Genomic DNA, 23,653 nt, shown 5'->3' on the forward strand with positions numbered 1-23,653 from the left:
TCCTAGAGCTGAGCACTTAGGCAACTGGAGAAATCCATTGCTCCTGATGTGGTCTCCTCTACACTGGGGAGACTGGATGCCTCCTCGCAGAGCGCTTCAGAGAACATCTCTGGGACACCCGCACCAATCAACCCCACCGTCCCGTGGCCCATTTCAACTCCCCGTCCCACTCTGTCAAGGACATGCGGGTCCTGGGCTTCCTCCACTGTTGCTCCCTCACCACCCGACGTTTGAAGGAAGAACGCCTCATCGTCTGCCTCGGAACATTTCAACCCCAGGGTATCAATGTGGACTTCACCAGTTTTCTCATTTCCACTCCCCCCACCTTACCCCAGTTTCAAACCTCCAGCTCAGCACTGTTCCCATGACCTGACCTATCTGCCAATCTCCCTTCCCACCTATCCACTCCACCCTCCCCTCTGACCTATCACCTCCATCCCTACCTCCATTCACCTACTGTTCTCTTTGCTATCTTCTCCCCAGCCCCACCCCACCCCACCTCCATTTATTTCTCCACTCTGGAGGCTCCCTGACTCTATTCCTGATGAAGGACTTTCGTCCGAAACGTCGACTTTCCAACTTCTCGGATGCTGCCTGACCTGCTGTGCTTTTCCAGCACCACTCTGATCTAAACTCTGGTTTCCAGCATCTGCAGTCCTCGCTTTTGCCCAACTGGAGAAATAGCCACCAGTGTTGGAATGGTTAAAATTGGGAATGCAAAGTGGACAGAGTTAGAGGAACAGTGATTGTGGGGCTAGAGGCATTTTAGTGATGGAGAGGGGTGAGGAAATTTTAGATTAAATTAGACTAGATTCCCTACAGTGTGGAAATAGGCCCTTCGGCCCAACAAGTCCACACCGACTCGCCGAAGCGTAACCCACCCAGACCCATTCTCCTATATTTACCCCTTCACCTAACACTGCGGGCCATTTAGCACGGCCAATTCACCTGACCTGCGCATTTTTGGATTGTGGGAGGAAACCGGAGCACCCGGAGGAAACCCACGCAGGAAATGGAGGAAAGATTTTGTCAGGTGATGTGTAGTTAGGGGTAAAAAGCTGTGGTGTTGAATTAAACTGGAGAGCCAGCAAAGGCAAGTGTACTGCATTGCTGCTTGTGTAGGATCTAATTTTCCTGAGAACAGGAATTCCATTAGGTTTTCCTCCTGAGCCAGTATCCGGAGTTTCTACTGTCATTCTGGTTCACAGATTTGGCACATGACTTCACAAAGAGGATGCAGTTCTGTGTCGCCTGCATCAATCCCACTACCTCTCTCATGCTTAGCGAGCGCTCTGCCATCTGAGCTAATTCCCCCACAAGCGGTGCTTTCACTCAAATGATAAATCTTACCAAGCATGTACGTGAGCTTTAGGATTTAAACTGCATGATCATGAGTTGAGGCTTGGATTTTGTTCTTTAGATATGAAAATGGTTCTGCATATTATCATGAAGATGATCGGGAAGGTCTCCTGAAAGTCTGCAAACTCATTATCCACTCAAACTATGAAGACTACGCAACAGAAGGTTTTAACGTCCTGCATAACAAGCCCCCTGTCCTCTATATTAGTGCTGCCTGTAGAACAGGTCTGGGCCAGTATATCTGTAACCAGGTAAAATACTTCACTTTACCTCATGCAGGATATGCGAATTAAATCTGAAATAGGATTAATTGCAAATCATTGGTTTTGGTTAGTGTATAATCAGCATAACAGGAGTAAATAGACATACAACTAGATTCAAGAGGGACCTATTCTGTTTTTGCCACCTATTATTTCGAATAATGTTTATATTAATTTCTAAGTTACTCTTCAGTTTGGTTACTGAATATGTCCTAGCATTCTGTTCGATTGAACTGTTAAAAATGGAAGCATGAGAAATGGGGAACAGGAAAATTGCATCAACACCACAAATATAAAAGTTTCAAATTGAAGGAAAACTTTGTGCAAGGGTATAAATAAGTCTTGTGAAGTAGTGATATCAAATACTTTGTAAATAAATTATACTAAATTTCAGTATTAAACTATAAAATAAATTGCAACATCGACAACTTTAATAGACCTTGTTTGTATTTGTGCATGCTTTCAGAAGGATTATAAATTTATTTAGAATCCATTACCTGGCCTTTTTATTTAAATTTGACCTACAACATCTGAAGCAATCTTTAATCATTCATTTTTCTGGATGTGAGAGATGCTGGTTTATTGACCATCCATAATTATCCTGAGAATATGGTGACAAGGCATCTTTTTATATTTGAATGGTTTGTTCAGATATATATCATATCTGACAGAATTTGAAGTAGATTTTAAATTACACTTCATTGATATTAAATGCTGTTGCAGAAATTTAAAAGGGCAGCATTTTGTAAAAATGACAGGAAACAGTGTTTAGTTTTATTCTGATGTTACTTTAAGGTATTGAAATTGCTTTAAACACCTATAATTGTATAATTTCAGTCATGCACATAGACTTCATTGTAGCTAGAAGTGAAAGCTATTCCAACAGCACAACATTACAACATTAAAATTATTTGCAACACCAAATTTATTTGTAAAAGGATTTTTTTTAAATTCACTTATTGGATGAGTGTCATTAGCTAAAGAGTCAAATTAAGTCTAGTTAAAGGGTAATCCTATTGTTGTGAATGTGGATTTGCATATAATCCAGACCAGGTAAGGATGGAAAATTTCCTTCCCTGATGGACTCAGTGAACCAGATGGGTTTTTGGAATGTATTTTATCCCAGACTTGAACTGAATTTACATTTTGTCATCTGCCTTGGTGGGATTTGAACCCACGTTGTTATTACATTTGCATAGATGTCTGGATTATTAGTTCACTGCTGTTATCACAACACCACTACCTCTCCTTAATGTACTGGCAAGTGTATTGCTTTCAAGAAAATAAGGGCATACATTATGCTGAAACTAAATTGTACGAATTTTTCTCAATTGTAGCTTGGTCTTCCGATCTCCTGTATGTGCAGTGTGCCTTGTAACACTATGTTTGGATCTCAACATCAAATGGTAAGCTCTTGATTTATTATATAGGCAAGTGGTAGAGGAATTGAAATTTACACAGTTAACCCAGCAAACAGTTTTTGTTGCAAAGTTTGTGTTTTCAGTCCTGACCCACTTGCAGTACTGTTTCACCGTGAGATGATTTATCCTTGTATAACTCCTGTCTGCAATTCAATTACTGATACCAAAGCTCTTTTAGACACATGGGCAGTATGGTGGCTCAGTGGTTAGCGCCAGGGACCCAATTCAATTCCATTCTCTAGTGACTGTCTGTGTGGAGTTTCCATTTTCTCCCCACGTCTGCTTGGGTTTCCTCCCACAGTCTAAAGGTGTGCAGGTTAGGTGGATCGGCCATGCTAAGTTGCCCATAGTGTCCAAGGATGTGCAGGTTAGGTGGATCGGCCATGCTAAGTTGCCCATAGTGTCCAAGGATGTGCAGGTTAGGCAGATTAGCCATGGGAAACGCAGGGTTACAGGGTAGGGTGAAGGAGTGACTCTGGGTGGGATGCTGTTTGGAGGGTTGGTGTGGACTTGATGGTCCGAATGGCCTGCTTTCATACTTTAGGTATTCAATGATTCTACAAACTATATTCTACATTCTTCACACTTCTAAACTGGAGTTTTCCCTGTTTTAATGATTTGTATTTTACTGCTTTGACAGGATGTTGCCCTACTTGAAAGGCTTATTAAAGATGATATCGAATGTGGAAAACTTCCTGTGTTACTTGTGGCAAATGCAGGTATGTGTAGTGAAGTGGAGATAAAACAATTTTATGTGTTTGCACTTGAAAGTTTCAATACTCAGTTTCATGTATCCATGTAAATAATCGTGACTTAAAGGACACCAGTCAGATTGAACAATTTTAAAAAAGAGCATCTACCATTGTGATGGTGACAGCTGATCTCATAAACCACACCACCTCTTCCCCTCACCGCCCCCCACCCAATCCCTGAATTTCCTTTCTCAGTTACTAACCATTCCTTTAATTCTCTTTTCTCAAGTTCATGGAGTTCCTGGATTTCTTTGTCACGAAATTGAGGCCATTTGTTAGTTGTCTGGTTGCTGTGCCCACCATTACTGTCCCTCTATCCCCACCCAACCTAGCTGAGATTCTGCAACTTTCTTTGTAATTTCTCTCACTGCCCTTTATCTGTTGGAACTCCTCTTCAACATGATATGATCCCACAAGTGTGGAGCTTTCGCTACTACGTTCATGGTGGCATCCGGTTCCACTTCCATCCTACCTTTCTTGACCTCTCCACTACCTCTATAGCAACTTGCTTGTCCAACATCCTATCTTAGTTGAAACTCAATTTCCTCCCATTAAATATTGGAAAAAAAATCAAAGCCTTTGTTATCTTTCTATCTGTTAATCCAATGTTTTCCATTAATTCTGGCATCTGACCCGCCAATTGTTCTACATTAAACTACAATGTTTGCAACTTTGATGACTTATTTGATCACATATTGTCTCTATTGCAAAGACTACTTATTTTCTTCTGGAACATCACCTGCTCTATCCCTACTTAATGCCAACTGCTGCTGAAACCTTTACCCTTTCCTCTGCTACTTTCAAGAATTCAGAATTTCTCCCACCCTTCATGTTCCATCAATATCGGTTCATCAAAGACTCTACTTCCTGCGTCAAACATTGTTCATCCATCACTCTTATCCTTACTGTCTACATTGGCTCCCAGTCTCTTTTAAATGACTCAAGTTAAAATTTCCTTCTGTTGTTCAAGTCCCTTACTGATATTACCTTTCCCTATTTCCTGAAGCCCCCTTTAAACATTTAAATGTTTAACTTGGATGTCTTGTGCAACTGGGTAAAAACTCAGATGCTGCCTGACCTGCTGTGCTTTTCCAGCACCACTCTAATCTGTCTTGTGCAACCGATGTACCTTCACCTCAGTATTGGCAGCAATGCCTCTGGCTAGCAATGTCCTATATTTTAAAATAGCCTCCTGCAAACTCCACCCCTCTCTTCTTCCCTGCCTCCCACTTCAAAACCAAGCTTACAAGACCATAAAACATATGTACATTAACTCTTCTGACTGATATTTGCTCTCTTAATATTTGCTTCTTTAACCCAGCTTCCTTTTTGTCTGACTAATTTCCCTATGGTGTATTGGGGTGGTTTTCAATGCTATAAGTGCAAACTGTTGTTGACCACTGACACATGTTGATCCCTAATTGCCTTTGAGAAGGTGGTGATATGGAGGAGAAGGCCACTTGGCCCCTCCAGCCTACTCTGTCCTTTAATAAGATCGTGGCTGATCTGATCGTGTATGTCCAATCTGTTTGCTTGCCTACGCCCTTTAATCTTTGGCTCCCTTGTTAGTCAAAAATCTATTCATCTCTAGTTTTAAAGTTCTCAATGACCCTGCTTCCAGCTTGTTGAACTGCTGCAGTCCATGGGATACATTTGAAAGGAGGTTCCTACTCGCATCAGGCATTTTCTAAACAAGCTCTGCAATTTTGATGTCAACGGAGTTACCAACTGAAGAATCTGTACAGAATGCCCTTGTTTAAGAGCAGTCTTCACCAACATATGAGCATGCTTGAACAAGAAGACTTTGTAAGATATTAAAGTCACCGTTCTCCCCTGAGATTCATGCTATACAAACTGCTAATGGGATGGCCAGAAGTGATGTTTGGCCTGAGTTATTCAAAATAAATCTCCAGGACGTAAAACCTTTTTTTAAAAACTTTATTTTAGGCACACCAGGCGCAGGACATACAGATAAACTTGCCCGGTTAAAGGAACTGTGCAATCAGTACAAGATGTGGTTACATGTTGAAGGGTAAGAATGAACACTTTGATCAAGTTAATTGCTACATTTGGTGATTAAATACAGCTCTTTTTGCTTCAAACTGTTCTTGTCCTATGAAAGTACCTTAATGGTTTAAAACAATTGGACCAAAGAAATTGTTTGGTAATAGATGTGCCCACAAAAATGAAAACTACATGCTACAATGAATTTTAATATTGTTCCCCATCACATTGATTCACTACTTGTCCATTTTTTCCTAAATGTGAGCACTCAAAAGTGAGCAAAATATAGCAATGAGAGTGTCACATTAGGATTTTGTTTATGCCCAGAAACTGGATCACAGGACCTAAAGACACTGCTACAAATGGGACATTTGTCCAATGTGATTTGATTCGATTTATTATTGTCGCATGTATTTTGTTACACAATACAATGAAAAGTGTTGTATAGTGTCACCATTCTCCAGCGCCATCCTAAAATACAGAAGAATAAACCAAAGCATTGAACATGAAGGCAGAGGGATAAGTAAATAAAGAAAAAGTGTTCAACTTTACAGTCCTTCTTGTTTAGTGCTCCACCATGGTCCTGGTTGTCAGGTGTGAGTCCTTTCACCTCGCTGGAACAAAAGTCAGCACTCTCTGGCCTACTCCAATGCCCTCGCTCCTCTGGAATTCTCACTGGACCTCACTAATGCAGATGCCACCTAGTAGCACATTGTCCCAAACTCATCTCCACCACACCATGAGTTCACTTCAGGTCACTTCACCAATGCAACCCATGCTGATGCTGCAGGCTATTGTTATGGGCCCAAGCTCTCCTACGCTGCCGCCTCCGTGAATCAGCGGAAGTTGGAGGTTGATTCCAGAATCTCTGTTGATCTCTGATGACCTGGAGTTATATCACTACAACATTTCTGAGTTAGGAAGAGAAGCAGACGACTCTGCACATAAGCAGAAGAGTTTTGTATTCAAATAAGTGCAAAATACTGCAGATGCTCAAAATTAGAAACAATATACAATGGTATAGCAACTCAGCAGGTCTGGCATTCATGAGGAGGGAAAAACAGTTAACATTACGTGTCCAAAATGACCTTTCCTCTGAGCAGTTCTAAAAGAAGTTGTACTGGACTTGAAATGGTAACTTTGTTTCTCTCCCCATAGATGCTGCCAGACATGCTGAGCTCTCCAAGGTCCTTGCGGTTTTGTATTCCATTAAGTGTCCTTTTCTAAAATACAAGATATTTTTACTGATGGCCTAGTGTATTGCTAAAATTAGATATATTTTTCTGTTACAGTGTTAATTTGGCCACGTTGACACTTGGTTATGTTTCGTCATCTGTACTGGTTGGTACTATTTTTTGGTTTTCATGAAGTACTTTGACCAATTGTATTTTTATGGTTTCTATGATCCCTGAATGCACATGAAATTTCATTTACTTTAAATTGAATGAGGTTAGAATGCCTGATGGTGCTTTTGGGCTATGGTTAATAACTCAATTCAGAAATCATGAGAAAAGAAACCTTATTTTTAAACTTGTGAATAGGTCGTCAATTTTTGACTTTACCTTTATATGACTGTCATTACAATTTACTAACTAAGGCCGTTGAAGGCTATAATAAGGTGTGTATGACACAGATGTTTAACTCTTTCATGTTTATAGGCTGCAACAAAGTCTGACAGCATGACCTTAACCTTAGGACCCTGGTTAGGTCTCCCAGCTGTTCCTGCAGTGACACTATACAGACATGAGGATCCTTCACTGGTAAGTGATGTATTGCTTCATAACAAATACACATGTACATAAATTTTTAGTTCCTTTGTGTATGTTTTAATTCCATATTTGTTGATCTTAAAGGATTGGCCTGAATTAATTTGCAATATTTAAGTGTAAATTCTTCCTATCGGAAAGATGTTGTGAAACTTGAAAGGGTTCAGAAAAGATTTACGAGATGTTGCCAGGGTTGGAGGATTTGAGCCACAGCAAGATGCTGAATAGGCTGGGGCTGTTTTCCCTGGACCATCGGAGGCTGAGGGGTAACCTTATAGAGGTTTACAAAAGTATGAGGGGCATGGATAGGATAATTAGACAAAGTCTATTCCCTGGGGTGGGGGAGTCCAGAACTACAGGGCGTAGGTTTTAGGGTGAGGGGGGAAAAATATGAAAGAGACCGAATGGGCAACTTTTTCACACAGATGGTGTGTGTATATGGAGTGAGCTACCAGAGGAAGTGATGGAGGCTGGTACAATTGCAACATTTAAAAGGCATCTGGATGGGTATATGAATAGGAAGGGTTTGGAGGGATATGGGCCAGGTGCTGGCAGGTGGGACTAGATTGGGTTGGGATCTGGTCGGCATAGACAGGTTGGACAGAAGGGTTTGTTTCCATGCTCTACATCTCTATACTCTATAAGTATAAATAACAGTCATCTTTGCACAAAATATTTGATTCAAATAATCAAATCATTATGAATCTATGTATACAAAGGATATATCCGTACTCCAAACTTAAAAGCAAGATGTTTAAATTCTGTGTGTGTGCTTAAAAAGATTTTTATTGAGCTCCAGAACCTGTGGTATACTCAAATAATTATTTTAGTCTCTAGCTGCGGGCCTCACTACAAGTCAGCCCGTCGAGAAACTTCGAGCTCTACCCCTCTGGCTCTCTCTGCAATATCTAGGACATGATGGGATAGTGAACAGAATTAAGTATGCTTCTCAATTGGTAAGTATCTGTTTATTGTTCTACCTTTTAACTTGGTAATTATTCATTTTTTTTTCCAATAATGGTTAATGTGTTCAGGTTTAAGGTTATGAGTACTGATCATGTTTATCGCGTCAGCTAATTCCATCCATAGAATTTTGCCTTATGGGCAGCATACTGAGAGTCCATAGGCTATTTAACTTGATTTGTATTTCCAATCAGTTAGCCAGGTCGATGTCAGGGGTAGTTTTGTGAAAACCCTTCAACTCTCCATTAGCCTCGATGAAAGTTTAGGTGTGGCAGCATTTACCAGAATGAAAATAATGCCAGTGTCCAAATGTTCAAATAAGCCTTGAAGCAGGAAAAAAGAGAATGAATTTGGGAAAAATATTTTATATTCTATAGATTTGAATGAGTCAAAGTGCTCTCAGTCCCAGAGTTAGTTGGGAATTTTTATGTCATGCACTTTTCTGGCAGAGGAAGTTGATGTAATTTTCCGTGAGATCATAAATGACCTAGGCAAGAAAAGTTGCATGTTCCCCACAACCTGTATTGATTTATACAAACAAAAATTTGGTGATTTTGTCCACTTACCTGAAAGGTTTTCCAAAAATTTATCAACCTTTTTTTTTATCCCCCCTAAAATCTGCTTTCGTTTTCCTTTCACTAATTAAAACTTGTTTGTGGTGAGCAACTTTTTTTGGGTTCTCCATAATTGCTACAACAGCAGCATACAATTACACGGTGTTTGATATCAACTAAAATTTCAGGGGGATCACTACGTGAGCCAAAGACTCGGGTATCTGAAGTGGTGACCAAAAGTTGAAAGAGATAGGATTCCAGTAGACGAGAGATGTGGAGAACTAGAGGCTGCATGAGATAGAGAAGAGTAGGAGGGAGAATATGCCGCTAACACTATTGCAGAGGATATCATTTTGGATTTTTGTGACAGCTATTTCAGATTCCAGTGGGGTGAAATGAAAATGAGGGCATCAAAAACTGTGTGGGGAAACTGAAGGGCTGGATAAGGTGACAAGAGTTAGCGATCCTCTGCCATTTTCGTCACCTACGTACAGGCCCCACCACAAGAAATATATTTCCTTCCCCTCCCCTATCCACGTTCTGTAAAGATCATTCCCTCCGTAAGTCTCTGGCCAGGTCTACAGGCCCCACCATCCCCTAATGGCACCTTCCCCTGCCACTGCAGGAATTGCAAAACCTGCACCCACACCTCCCCCCCCCCCCCACCTCCTCACCTCCATCCAAGACCCCAAAGGAGCCTTCTACATCCATCACCTGCACTTCCACGCATCATTTACTGTATCTGTTGCTCCGGATGCAGTCTCCTCTACACTGGGGAGACAGGACACCTTCAGAGCGCTTCAGAGAACATCTCTGGGATGCCCACACCAACCAACCCTACCGTCCTGTGGCTGAATACTTCAAATTCTCCTCCCACTCCGCCAAGGACATGCAGGTCCTGGGCCTCCTCCATCGCCACACCCTCACCACCTGATGCCTGGAGGAAGAACGCCTTATCTTTTGCCTTGGGATCCTCCAACCACATGGCATCATTGTGGATTTCACTAGTTTCTTCAATTCCCCTTATCCCAATTTCAATCTTTCAACTCAGCGCCACCGTCATGAACTGTCCTACCTGTTCATCTTCCTTCCCACTTATCCACTCCACCCTCTTTACCGACCTGTCACCATTACCCCCACCTCCATCTACCTATCGCACTCTCAGCTATCTTCCTCCCTGCCCCACACCTCCATTTATCTCTCCATCCCCTCGGCTCACAAGCCTCATTCCTGATGAAGGGCTCTTGTCCAAAATGCCGACTCTCCTGCTCCTCAGATGTCGCTAGATCTGCTGTGCTTTTCCAGCACCGCATTCTCGACTCTGATTTCCAGCATCTGCTGTCCTCACTTTCTCCCCAGAGTTAGGGATGGGTGAGGCCACATAAGGATTTAAGTTTGTGGATGAAAATTTTAAACTTTTGGCACAAGGGGGAGCTAGTAGCTAAAGCTGTACCTACAAGTGGATCGTCAAATCAATGCAATACGGAAGTGTCCCTTTGGCACACTGAATCTGTACCGCTGAAAATATGTCAATCCCTACACTAGTTCCATGCTGCTTACCTTGACAGCCCTCTCAGATGGTGCATTTCAGACTCCGAGGAGAAACGTTCTCAAATCCCCTCTAAACTTCCTGCCTTTCACTTTAAAGCTATGCTCCCTTGGTTTTGACCCTTTCACAGAGGGAAACAACTGCATTCACCCTGTCCAAGTCCCTCATAATCTTATTCATCCCTTCAGAGCCCCCCAACCTTTTCGAAAGAAAACAACCCAACTTTCTCCAGCCTCTCTTCATAGTGAAGCTACTCCACCCAGGCAACATACTGCTGAATTACCTTTGAAATTCCCTCCATTGCAATCACATCCTTCCAAGAGTGTGGCGACCAGAACTGATGAGGGCATTTGGGTTACATTGATACAGTAGATGTTAGGAGAGATAATGACTATCTTAAACAACCCCATCCTCTATTTGAGACTGTCAGTTAAGACCCTGTGACAGGATACGGTATACTTGTGGGCACAGCAAAGTCAGAATGGAATGTCCACAAATCCACCTCCTGGAGCGGGAGTCATTACAGGGACTCAGCTACTTAATACTTACTGGAATCCTCTCACCTGCCTATGAGTTTAAGCTTATTTAATCTTTTCCCATCACACCTTTCTCTAGTTTGTTGCCACTCCCAAAACCTGTTCACAGTTTGAAAAGTGCTTCCGATGCACAATGTGTGACTCTTAAAATATGAGACTACAAGCCTGCAGGCTGCTGCATGTTCTGGTTTCTCTGGGCCAACCTGTTTGACAGGATTTTTGCTTGTATAGTGATTCTTGGCAAACATTGTAAAAGCATTGACATGAATCAAGTATTGGAAACAATTTTATTACTGTTGGTTGCAATGCCATACTTCACTGGGCCTCAGTTAGGTCAGTTGGTAGGATTGCTGGATTACTAGGCAGAGCAATGTCAACAGCATGGGTTCAGTTCCTGGCTCAGGTTATCTTGAAGAACTCTCCCCTCATGGTCACCCTAAGGTTAAATTATGTCTGGTTGCCTTTGGAGCAGCCCTATGGTCCGGTAGGACTATGGTGGTTTTTTTTTAAACCAGTCTTCATACGAAACAATCTGCACCAGTGTTTGTAGAGTATCTATCTGCATCAAAGGTCTTCATTGTCTTGGCTCCTTTCATGGAGCTTCTGCATTTCATCTCAGCAATGTTCAGGTAATTTGTGTTATTTTTGTTTTGCTGTTGTGATGCTGGCTGCAGGAAAACACAGCCTGTCCTACACAGTAGCGGCAGAGTCCTTGAATATTTTTAAAGCAGAGATAAATTTTTGTTAACTTTTCACTTGCTTTATCATGGATAAGTGAGAATGTGGCTTAATCAGAAGGGCCGTGATCTTATGAAATGGCTGAGCAGGCTTGAAGTGCTCAGTGCTGTCCTCCTGCTCATTGTTTGTATCTTCATATGTAACAATTCTTTTGTGTATTTTTCAGAGCCAAAGATTGCTGGAAAATTTAAGAAAACTAAGTTCTATCAGAACGTCGGTATGTATTTGGCTTGTATTTTTATGGCATTTGTAGGCTTAAGTAGAATAATGGTGATTAATAAAATCATTGTTTGTGTTCTAATGTTGCATTACTATTAGAACATTCCAAGATGAATTTTATTTTTCACAATTTTAGGTGATTTGGTTAATTGGGATTTGCTTCAATTGTTAAAGTTGAACATAGAACAGTACAGGATAGGATCAGGCCCTTTGGCCACTTATGTCTGTGCTAACCATGATGCCATTCTAACCTAATCCCAACTGCCTGCATGGTCCATATCCCTTTATTCCCTGTCTGTCTAAATACCTCTTAAACTTTGCTAATGTATCTGCTTCTTTACCACCTTCCCTAGCAGTACAAATCAGGCACCAGGCACAATCTGCATAAAAAAACTTGCCTCTCACATCTCTTTTAAACTCTTCCCCCTCACCTCAGACCTTTCCTGCCTAATATTTTACATTTCAATCCTGGGAAAAAGACTCCCAACTATCCACCCAATCCCCAACTTATGAACTTTTATCAGGTCACCCCTCAGCCTGATGGTCTAGTAAAAGCAATCCAGGTTTGTCCAATCCCTCCTTATAACTAATACATTCCAATCCAAGCAACATCCTGGTAAACCTCTTTTGTACCCTCTCCAAAGCCTCTGCATGTTTCCTATAGTGTGGTGACCAGAACTCTGTTCTGTACTCTAAATGTGGCCTAATTAAATTTTTCATAGACTTGCCACATTTTATACTCAATGTCTTGATTGATGAAGGCAAGCATGCTGTACACCTTCTTTACCACCTTATCCACTTGTACTGCTGCTTTCAGGGAGCTATGGACTTGCACACCAAGATCCCCCTGTACATCAGTGCTCCTAAAGGTTACTGTATTTTGCATTTGACTTCCCAAAATGCATCACCTCACACTTGTCTGGGTTAAACACCATCTGCCATTTCTCTACAACCTTCCTCACTGTCCAGAGCTCCACCATTTGTTGTGTTGTCTGCAAATGTACTGAACAGATTACCTACACTTTTACCCACAACATTATATATGCATTCTGATCCTTTCAAAACACCACTGGTCAAATGCCTTCAGTCAGAAAAACGTTCCTGAACAGTCTTCTGTAGCCACGCCAATTTTGCATCTAATTTATAAACTCACCATGGATCCCATGTGACTTAATCTTCTGGACCTACCTATCATGAAGAGCGTTGTCAAATGTTTGGGAAAGACCTTCCTGCACGAAGCCATGCTGACTAGCCCTAATAAGTCCATTATTTTCCAAATGTGAGTATTTCCTGTCCCTAAGAATATTCTCTGATAATTTTTCTATTACTGATGTAAGGCTATCCACCCTGTAATTTCCTTGATTATCCCTGATGCTTTTCTTAAATGGAGAAATGACACAGGCTATTTTCTAGTCTTCTGGGATCCCACCTGTGACTAAAGAGGATACAAAGATCTCTGTCAAGGCCCTAACAATCTCGCCCCTTTGCCTCCCTCGGTATTCTGGGATAGATCCCATCAGGCCCTGGGGACCTACCTATTTTAATAGTTTTCCATACAACCTCTGCCTGCATGTGTTAATTCCCTCCTTCGCACATGAGCAGCCCTACCCTTTATCCTTGAGTGGACCTTTACTCTTCTGCCTTGGGAATCTCCTTATTCCTACTGGCCAAAGACATGGTCTCTTTTAGCCCTCATAATTCCTTGTTTATAAAATGTATTTAGTTTTAAAATAATTTGCAGGATTTTGTGTGGAAATAGTACTTTTGGTTTAAGAAAGCTACTCTCACATTTGTTTTTGTAAGTTGGAGTGTATTGTTCCAAATAGTAGTGTACACTCTGATGGCCAGAGAGAGGGTGTTCTCTTTAAATATAATCTTTTTCAATTTTGTCTTTGCAATGCAATGTTTCTCAAGTCTAATTTCATTGATTGTAATTTGAAATGTTTATTAATATTAATTATTTTAATGAAAATTAAATGAATAAATGATTTTTCAAAAAACTCATTTGCTCAGTAATGCATTAATGAAAACTTTTTTCCAGTAGCTTTTTAGTGATCTGTTAATTCTATTACATGTAATCCTTCCTATCTATGAACAATGTAGGCACTAACTCGGAAGGAAAGTTCATATATTACTGCAGTGTGTGCAAGGATATTTATGGTCACGAGCACATCATTGCTGTATGTTTTAAATGTTTTGAAATCATAAAGGGCATATGCAGAATACTTTCATTGTTTTGCTGTTTTGAGATTTGTGGATGTGGTTCTAAGCTCCTGCCATAACTTTGGCTTTCTGCTATTTGGAAGCTGGAATATATCTTCGTAGCTTATTTAAAGCAAACTTTTTTTAGACATTTCTTGTCAAATTTGAAAATGAATCTGACATATTATTTGCCAGCCTCTTTTTTTTTTAAAGAACTTGAGGATTGTAACGCTGAACTTTTATTTCTTTTTTTCTTTAATTTTCTAATTCATACCTAAGATTTTGTACTAAGGTAACTTGTACCTAGCTTTATAAGGACTGTAATGCTGACCTTTTAAATTTATTTCTTCATTTTTTAATTAATACTTTTAATTAATTTTGTACCGAGGTATCTTTGAAATGATGACTTTGTACACTTTTTGCTGTACTCATGTATTGAGTACATGACAATAAACCTAATTCTAATTTTTTGTCTGTGTAAACTGTAATTATTCCCTTAAAATGATAAATGCACGTTTTTGAGTATCCAGTTTTAACTATTTGAAACAAGGTGAATAAACAACTTTATCTGATACCTCTGGATTCTTTTCTACATGTCAACTGCAACAATGTACTTTAAAATTGTAGAGCATCCTCAAAGAAATTACAAGCATTTTCTAATCACAATTGATTCTGAATCAATGAAGATATTGGGAAGAGTAACCAAATGCTTTGATCAAAAGAGAAAGTGAAAAAGAGGGTTTTTTGAAAAAAAGAGATGTGTGGCTGTTAATGAGTAGGGAAAGCACAACAGTCTGGAGTTGGGCACACAGTGTTGACAGAGAGTTTACAGGCTAGAGAAAGTTACCGAAGAGGGGAGAGGCAAGGCCTTAAGGAAATATGGACATAGAGCTTAGCACTTTACATTATGATTTGGAGATGCTGGTGTTGGACTGGGGTGTACAAAGTTTAAAAATCACACAACACCAGGTTATAGTCCAACGGGTTTATTTGGAAGCATTACCTTTCAGAGTGCTGCTCCTTCATCAGGTGGTTGTGGAGTATAAGATATAAGACAGAATTTATAACAAAAGTTTACAGTGTGATGTAACTGAAATTATGTATTGAAAAAGATCTGGATTGCTTGTTAAGCGCCTCATATTTTAGAATGACCATGTTGGTTTCAGTTCTTTCATATGTAAATCACAGAACTTTCTTAAAGTTACATTCTCAAGTGAACTTTAACAATAGGTGCTATGTTGGCCCAGATAATGCATTGAAGGTGTGAGGTGTCCTGTGTGAGGGCTGTCTGTGCCCCAACCACCTGATGAAGGAGCAGCGCTCCAAAAGCTAATGCTTCCAAATGAACCTGTTGGACTATAACCTGGTGGTGGGTTTTAACTTAGCACTTTACACTGGGGACATAGGTCAGCAAAATCCATGCTGGTGAGTGCATGCTGCTGAGGAGATGGGAAGCAGCAGATTAGTTGAGTTGAAGTTTATGGATGAAAGGCTGACAGTAAGTGTATTTAAATAGTCAGGTCTTAAGATACCAAAGGCATGGATAATAGCTATCTGCAGCTATTGAGTGAACAAGCGATAGACAAAAGTAATCTTCTAGATGTGGAAGTGGGAAACATTTGTCTGCTATCAGAGGTTAAATAAGAGGCTATAGTTGCAAGTTTAAGACCGTGACTGGAAGAGTAGTGGAATTAAACCAAGAATGTGAAATTTGTAGGAGGGACTGCAAATAGGTTCGTGTGCTGGAAACCACTATTACATCTACAAATGTTGCCTTTCACTGTTCAGTTCAATTTCCAAATGTTTTGCCTTAACTATCAGAATAGGATCTCATCGTTATTTTCAGATGTCTCTTGGACCACTGAAGGGGCAGCACAGTGGCTCCGTGGTTAGCACTGCTGCCTCAGTGCCAGGGACCTTCGTTTGAATCCACCTTCAGTCACATTGGCTATAGTGTCCAAGGATGTGCAGGCTAGGTGCATGAGCTGTGTGAAATGCAGGGTTTCAGGGGGTGGGTCAGGGTGGGATGCTCTTCAGAGGGTCGGTGTGGACTTGATGGGCCAAATGGCCTGTTTCCACACTGTAGGGGTTTTATGATTCTAAGTGATCAGTGAAATTTAATTTTTTTTTGTAGAACAAGAGATTCAGGATATGGGGAGGAAGTTACAGGATACATACCCCTCAATATGCTCTCACAGGGCAGCATGATCAGAGGACTGGGGCTGATTTGGCCAAATATTGCACCAGGCAATGGAGTCTGGTTTAAGGAAAATAACTTTTACTTTGGGAAAGATGATATAGTTGGCTTTGGTGAAAACACATCCACATTTTTCAAAATTTGTTCTAATTATTTGACAATTGATGAGCAATTTTAAAAAATGATCTTTAATTATGAACTTTGTAACAAGACTGATCTTACTGAATCCTTCCAGGAGGTAATCACCAAACCCAAGGAATTGACATTTACTGGGAAGTCTGTAGGGAATATCTTGGGGAATATTCTTTTGGCAATTGTAGGTGGGAGAACGTGATGCTTGCTAATCTATTCATTGCTAACTTGCATCTGTTTCTTTTGAAACTTTAATTTATATTTTGCTTCAATCTGTGTGCAAGCTAAAGAAGTAACGTGATCCATTCAATGTCCAATTTTCTCACTTCAGTATGCTTCCAACTACGAACATATTGACAGTTTAATATAGTTAAACAGTCTAATATTTAATTATTGTAACTAAATTAGTAGATAACAGAAGCAAAATCTGAAATAAAAACAAAACGCTGAAGATACTCAGCAGGTCTGGTTTCATATGTGAGGAGAGAAACTAAGTTAAAAGTTGGGTAAAACATGACTGTGCTTCAGAATATTAGTATGAATATGGCAAGGGGCTGTTTTGGTTAGAATCTGTTGCTATGTGTTAGTGAGAATAATGAGGCAAAGACAGCCATCAGTTGATTGTCAGGACAATTGCAAATTGACAAAAAACAAAGAAGTCCCTAGCTCCACTTTGTAGATTAACAGCGTTGGAAAACAGGGCAGCCCAGTAGGTTTATCACTGGCCGTTTGGTTCAAAACATACAAGATCGAACGGTCGAAGTATCCTTTGCGTGTAGGATGAGTTTGGATGACTTAATATTAAATTGAGTGAATATTAGTCTAATTCAGAATTAGCTGGTAGTCTCACCAGAAGGCCATAGCAGGCACTACTTTGAGAAGTGGAAAAGAAATGTCACATTGGTGGTGTAGGATTGCATCGCTGACGTTGGGGCTGAGGCATGTTTGGATATAGTGGATAGTGTTTCATTCTGATAGCCGATCTGGGAGTACTTGCCATTTTATTCCCAAAGATGAACATCCCTCACCTTGATGAGTGTAAAAACATTAGGAAATTTCAAAGTAATCTGGAGCTGATTTCATTCTTGTTTGTTATCATATTTACATTTTTTTTTCTTGTGATTTCTTGATCATCTATCTGTTAAGGCTTAGTAAGACATTGCAGCCTGTATATCCATGTGGAATTTGGAAACCTGATTAACCACTAAGGAAAAAATGTCTGAGGTTACTGTACCTACCGTGTTGCCAGATACTTACAAGCTTAGTGTTTTACTCACTTTTATTAACATTTTACAAAAGAAATGTCGTTGCAATACATTTAAGTGTTCTCACAGCCCTGTAGTTAAATTTTTTGCTGCTGCTGCTTTGTGATTTCTTCATTGTCTGATTGGGGTTCGGTAGCCCCACCTTTTGTTGTCCTTCCAGTATACAACTGCATTAAGTTTATATTGAAATTGTATAAGTGCTTTCTATACACGCACAGAATTTGTTACAATCCCAGTACTTTATGTATAGTAATTTGCTAAACAGCTTTCTAACCAATGGTACGAAATAATATTTTTGTGAGAGTAGTTTAAGTATAAGTTTGTATACTCAACCTGAGCTACAAACCTTGCAAAAAGTTATATAAGTGTTTGATTTTGCAATTTCACACAGAATAATATTTTCTCACTCTGTTAGAGAATTGTTTGGACTTTAAATGGACCATGTGCAAATATTCCCCAGTGGCTTTTCTTCAGCGAACAAACAACACATGCCTCTGAATGCTTATTTCATGTCCTGTATCAATCAAATAAATCCATGTATGATAGAATACTGCATGTGCATGACGTAATGTGCATGTGATAGGATCTTCATTTTATTTGTAGTAAAAGGAAATGAGTTTGATAAAGATGAAAAAATCTTTAGTCATTGCATGATGATGAAAGGCCTTTGACATGCCAAAAAACATTCTGTGTGTTGTATTAAACAATTTTTACTTGCTTACACATTTATCTGAATTGATAGTACAGGTTTAAAAAATTACAAATACAATTAAAATCTTTTAAGTGCAATTAACCCGTTGCCTTTCTGGGGAAAAAAATTGTAAAGTTAAACACTCTTGAGAAATGCCATATAATCTTCTAATCAAAAATGGGAATTGGAATTTGTGCAGAAAGTTCATTTTTCAATTGCTTTGTAGCTTTCAATGATCTGTACTCTGCATTTTGGAAATGCGTGCAAGCTAAAATATAATCAGAGTTAATAAACATTTAGTCTGATGGCGAACTGTTAGAACTGTCTGCCACTGGTGTGATCAAAAGTCCACAGTAATTCACCTAAATGTGGATGGTGTTAAGAATCTGCAGGTCAGGTATGTAACCACCTATTAAAGAGGATTTCTTTTACAGAATTCTGACATTTTCTAACAGTTCCATTTTATTTGCAATTTCTATATTGGCTGCTGCTGAACGTGTTTCTGTTCTATTGAATTCTTGAGCAAAACAGAATTAACTGCATCTATTTAAATATCAGCTCTATTATAATTGCCAAATTATGGAATAGCTCACTGTACCGAGATAATGATGACATGCTGCAAGATCTTAAACTATGATAGAGATGCCTCCAGAGTTTGTCATTTATTTTTTGTCATATTTTTGGTAGTTACCATTCTTTTAAATCCAAACACCATGCACATGTAATTTAAAAATTAACTCCTATGCAGAGCCTGTCCCAGTACAATGCAGAATGGCAAGTTAAATCAATCACCAGCTAGAGAAAGGAGTGATTCAAATTTAACACTGACTCAATTTGTATATGACTGACAGCTACCTTTAAAATGTGTGCACTGAGGAATTCAAATTTCAAGGATAATTATCCAGAATATTGTGAGCCGTATTTGTTCACACCAAAGATATTTGAAAGTCTGAGAAGTAACCAACAAATAGATGAATTAGACTCCACAGTGGCAAGAAATCCCAGAAGAAACACTCTGCTAAGGATTAGGTTAGATGTGGCAATTTGAGGAATTTAGTGAAAGAGTGTAAATGAGTAGCTGTAGCAACACCTTGTGCCTGTGTACGTTCTTGTGCATATTAATACAAAATAAATTTGTGTAATATTTTAAACTTAACTATTATATTTTAGCACTTTTAAATGTTAGAGTGAGATCTAATGGAAGCATAGCAACAGTACAGTAAGCCAAAGCAATGGCCAGTGTGATAGCACTGAAGGGGGAACAAAGGAGATGCTTTTATAGATAGGAGGAGAAGTGTCACCATCTTAAGGAATCCCCTGTCCAACTTGCTGAAACAGTCGTCGTTGAAATGCAGCGAGATCTGGATAATATTGAGACGTGGGCTGACAGGTGTGAGGTAACATTTGCACCTTACCCAGTGACCATCTTTAATAAGAGGGAATCCTAATAAAAGAATCTAAAGTACTGTGGCTTCAAGAGCAGATTAGAATCTAGGAATCCTGTGCTGTGTATTTCACCTCCTGACTCCCCAAGCCTGTCCACCTGGCAAGGCACAAGGCGGGAGTGTGATGGAATACTCCCCCCTTGATTGGCACCACACCCACAAGCAATCACTGTCTCCATCAGTCACGTTCAGGAGCAGCGGAGTGCACTATAGAAATTCACTTGTCTCCTTGGACAGCACCTTCCAAACTCACGACGACTACCACCTAGCAGTAACAAAGGGAACATCATGACCTAGAGGTTTCCCATCAAGCCAGTCATTATCCTGACTTAAAGATATTTTGTCATTTCTCTACTGTAGCTGAGACAAAATTCTGGAATTCCCCTCCAGACAACTATTGAATCGGCCTACAAATGATTAACCGCAGTAATCCAGAAAGATAGATCACTGCCATCTTGTTGAGGGCAACTGGGGTGGATAATTGATACCCACATTCCATGAATGATAAACTTTGAGATCTAAGAATGGAATCAACAGTGGGTTCACCATTGTGGAGATCACACACTGCCCCTGCAAGTCTAGTCAGGCCAGGAGGGGATCATCATCTGCCTGAGAAACTGGCTCACCTGTTTATTACTGAGATATTGGCACTCCATTGACTTGGTCTATACTTCCCATTGGTTCGGGAAATTAACAAACATAATTATAGACACCCTCCCACCCCAGTTCTATTCTCTTCCATCAGGTAGAAGTTACAAAAGTTTCAACAGATTTAGGAACAACTTCTTCCCACTATTATCAGACATATGAACAATCCTCTCCTAAAATAGAATTGATTTTGTCTGCACCTTCTCTGTAGCTGTTGCCCTATATTCTGCATTCTGAAGAACGTATGTAGGGTATGTTTTATTTGGTTAGCATGCAAAACAATACTTTTCACTGTATCTCAGTAAATGTGACAATATTAAATCAAATCAAGGATCAGGCATCTAACTTAGCGCCAACACCTTCTGGTACTGACCAGAAAGTTCCTGTCATCCTCTGCCAGTAAGCCATTTGATCCTTTTATTGTCTACCTGGCACTCAGGTTACCTGAGAAACTCTTATCCTGTAAATGGCCTAGTGCAGGGAAACAAACATCCTGTCAAGTGGCATGAATTTTTGGGCACACTTGATAATCGCACCCAAATTGCAAGTAGGTAATTTGCAGGATCAGCCATGGAGAGAGGGAATGATGGTTGAGTTGAATTCTGGATTTTGGGGCATGTTTGAAACATCATGGTTAAAGAAGAGTTTCCACAGTATTGGGTAAAGGAATTGAATGTGAAAACAGGCAGAGAATGACTTAAAATGTGTATCAGGAAGGGAAGAGTATAAGGATGGAGAATATTGCAATGATGGGGCTTTGAAAAGCCTGGAAACAATTAAGCTGAGTTTTCACCGTATTGCACTGGGGGAAAGCAAGCCAGTGCAGATTTTTGAGGATGGGTGTGAAAAGCAATGTTGACGATTAGTGCAGGCCAAGACTAATACAACTTAGATTCAGCAACTCGAGAGTTTCTGTAGAAAAATAGACTGAAAATGAAGCCTAGTCATGGTGAGGAGGTGAAGTAGTGAGGCAGTTTTGTGGAGCTGGAAATAAGTGGTTGTGTTGATACGTAGAATGTGCGTTTGAAGCTCCTTCTTTGATCATTTTGGCCACAGGGATTTTGCGCTGTGATTTAGTCTGATTAACGAGAGAGGGAAATAAAGTTAGATCTAAGATGTCAAAGGTGAAATGGATGCAAGGGATGAAAATGATAAATTTGATATTTAATACTGTAAAACTAATTCTTTTTTAAAACAAAACTTAATTTAAAAAATCTTATGTGCTGCCCCTCCTTTTGGTTTCATCTTTCTTTCCTAGACTTTTGACTTAATTTCTGCTTATTTTTAAAGCATTTTCTTGCCAATTTTCTTTTCCTTTCCTTCCTTCAATAAAAGTGCTTGCTCAGTGAGTAAACATTTTCAGTTATACTTACTACCTGACTGACATCCAGTATCTGGTTATGATTACAAGGTTAGCTCTATTGTATGTTCTGCTTAGAGTGGTAAACATTAAAGACATTTATAGATAAGGGCTTTGCACATGTATGTTATGTTTCCATAAGACTGCATTATATTTTGTTCGTTAGGGAATATATTTGGATAAAGCATCTTTATCTGGATTCTGATTTGCCATTTTCTGCTGCTTTCAATCTTTTAACTTTTCACTGGGAATGTTATTGCCAAAATGGAAAATGTCAAAGGCTTTTTATAACTGGTTTGAATGTTAAATGATTTCTCTGTTTGAAATGGGCACTAACAGTAAGATAAGAATCTCGTAGAATGAAATGGTTTATGGGCTCTTCCATCTTTTGATTTGAAGTCTAAGACTGAATCTAGTATGTTTAGCAGAAGAACTTTCCTACAATCAGCAACATGCTAGAAAATAAAAATTCTGCTTTAATCAGTGGTCAGATTAAATGTCATTTGAAGCATGTTGGGAGTGTGACTCGTTGCTGCAATTTTGTTTGAATTCAATACTTGAGCCCATAAATTAATTAATTATTTTTTTAAAATCCTTCATTTAAAAGAGGACCCCTAATATCTGTTTTTATTATTATTATAAGGTTGAAGATGAATTTAATTCTCCAGTGGTAGTGTTCAGATTCATCCAGGACCACCAAAAATCAGGTAAAAAAGCCTAATTCATTAAAACTTATTTATTATTGAGTTGTAGAGATTTACAGCACAAGAAAAAAGCTCTCTGGCCCATTGATTCTGCATCAGTTATCAAACACCCATCAACTCCAATCCCATTTACCTGTAACCTTTTATGTAATGGCATTTACCATGTTCACCTAAATATAGTACTACTAAAATGTAGGTTTCCTGTCTCTACCATCCTTTCAGGCAGTGAATTCCAGATACCTCCATCCTCTGAGTGAAAAGCATCTTCCTCAAGTTGCTCTCAACCCCCGATCCCTAACTTACATCTGTGTCCCTTGGTTGTTGGCTGCTCTACCCTAATAATTTTGTATATCTCAAACATGTTCTCCTTTGAATGTTTTCTGCTCTGAGGAAAATAAGCCCAGCTTATCGAGTCTCTCTTCAGAGCTGCAACATTCCAGCCTTGGTCACACTCTTCAGCTCCCTTTCTAGTGCACCAAAACTGCACACAATATTCCAGCTATGATCTAATTAATGTTTTAAAACATTCCATCATAACCACTTTGATCTTGTGTTCAGTTCCTTGACTAATAAAGGCAACTATTCTATATGCTTTCTTAACCAGTTTATCCACTTGTCCTGCTACCTTCAAGGATCAATGGACATGCATACGAAGGCCCTCTGTACTTCCTGAGGCTGAGCAGTTATCTTGTACTCCTTTGCCTTGTTAGCTCTCCTAAAATATACAACCTCAAACTTCTCAGGTTTAAATAAATTTGCCATTGTTCAGCCCATCTGACCAGCTGCTTGATATTGTCCTGTAATTTAAGGCTTTCCTCCATCACCAATTTTCGGATCATCTGCAGGCTAACTGATCTAGATCATTAATGTACACTGCTAACAGCAAGG

General features: G+C 39.6%; 1 protein-coding gene across 3 annotated transcripts in view; it reads left to right on the plus strand.

Annotated features, from left to right (window-relative positions):
• Positions 1–23,653, plus strand: part of pdxdc1 (pyridoxal-dependent decarboxylase domain containing 1) — a 59,482-nt gene that overhangs the window by 18,534 nt on the left and 17,295 nt on the right. For all 3 annotated transcript variants that reach the window (XM_060840435.1, XM_060840436.1, XM_060840437.1), the window contains exons 6-14: positions 1,421–1,610; positions 2,957–3,025; positions 3,681–3,759; positions 5,740–5,824; positions 7,089–7,137; positions 7,455–7,556; positions 8,393–8,518; positions 12,069–12,119; positions 22,705–22,768. In XM_060840435.1, coding sequence (XP_060696418.1) covers positions 1,421–1,610; positions 2,957–3,025; positions 3,681–3,759; positions 5,740–5,824; positions 7,089–7,137; positions 7,455–7,556; positions 8,393–8,518; positions 12,069–12,119; positions 22,705–22,768 — 815 coding nt within the window. The remainder of the gene's footprint in view (positions 1–1,420; positions 1,611–2,956; positions 3,026–3,680; positions 3,760–5,739; positions 5,825–7,088; positions 7,138–7,454; positions 7,557–8,392; positions 8,519–12,068; positions 12,120–22,704; positions 22,769–23,653) is intronic.

Source organism: Hemiscyllium ocellatum, chromosome 20 (genome assembly GCF_020745735.1).
Source record: "Hemiscyllium ocellatum isolate sHemOce1 chromosome 20, sHemOce1.pat.X.cur, whole genome shotgun sequence".
Classification (NCBI taxonomy): Eukaryota; Metazoa; Chordata; class Chondrichthyes; order Orectolobiformes; family Hemiscylliidae; genus Hemiscyllium; species Hemiscyllium ocellatum.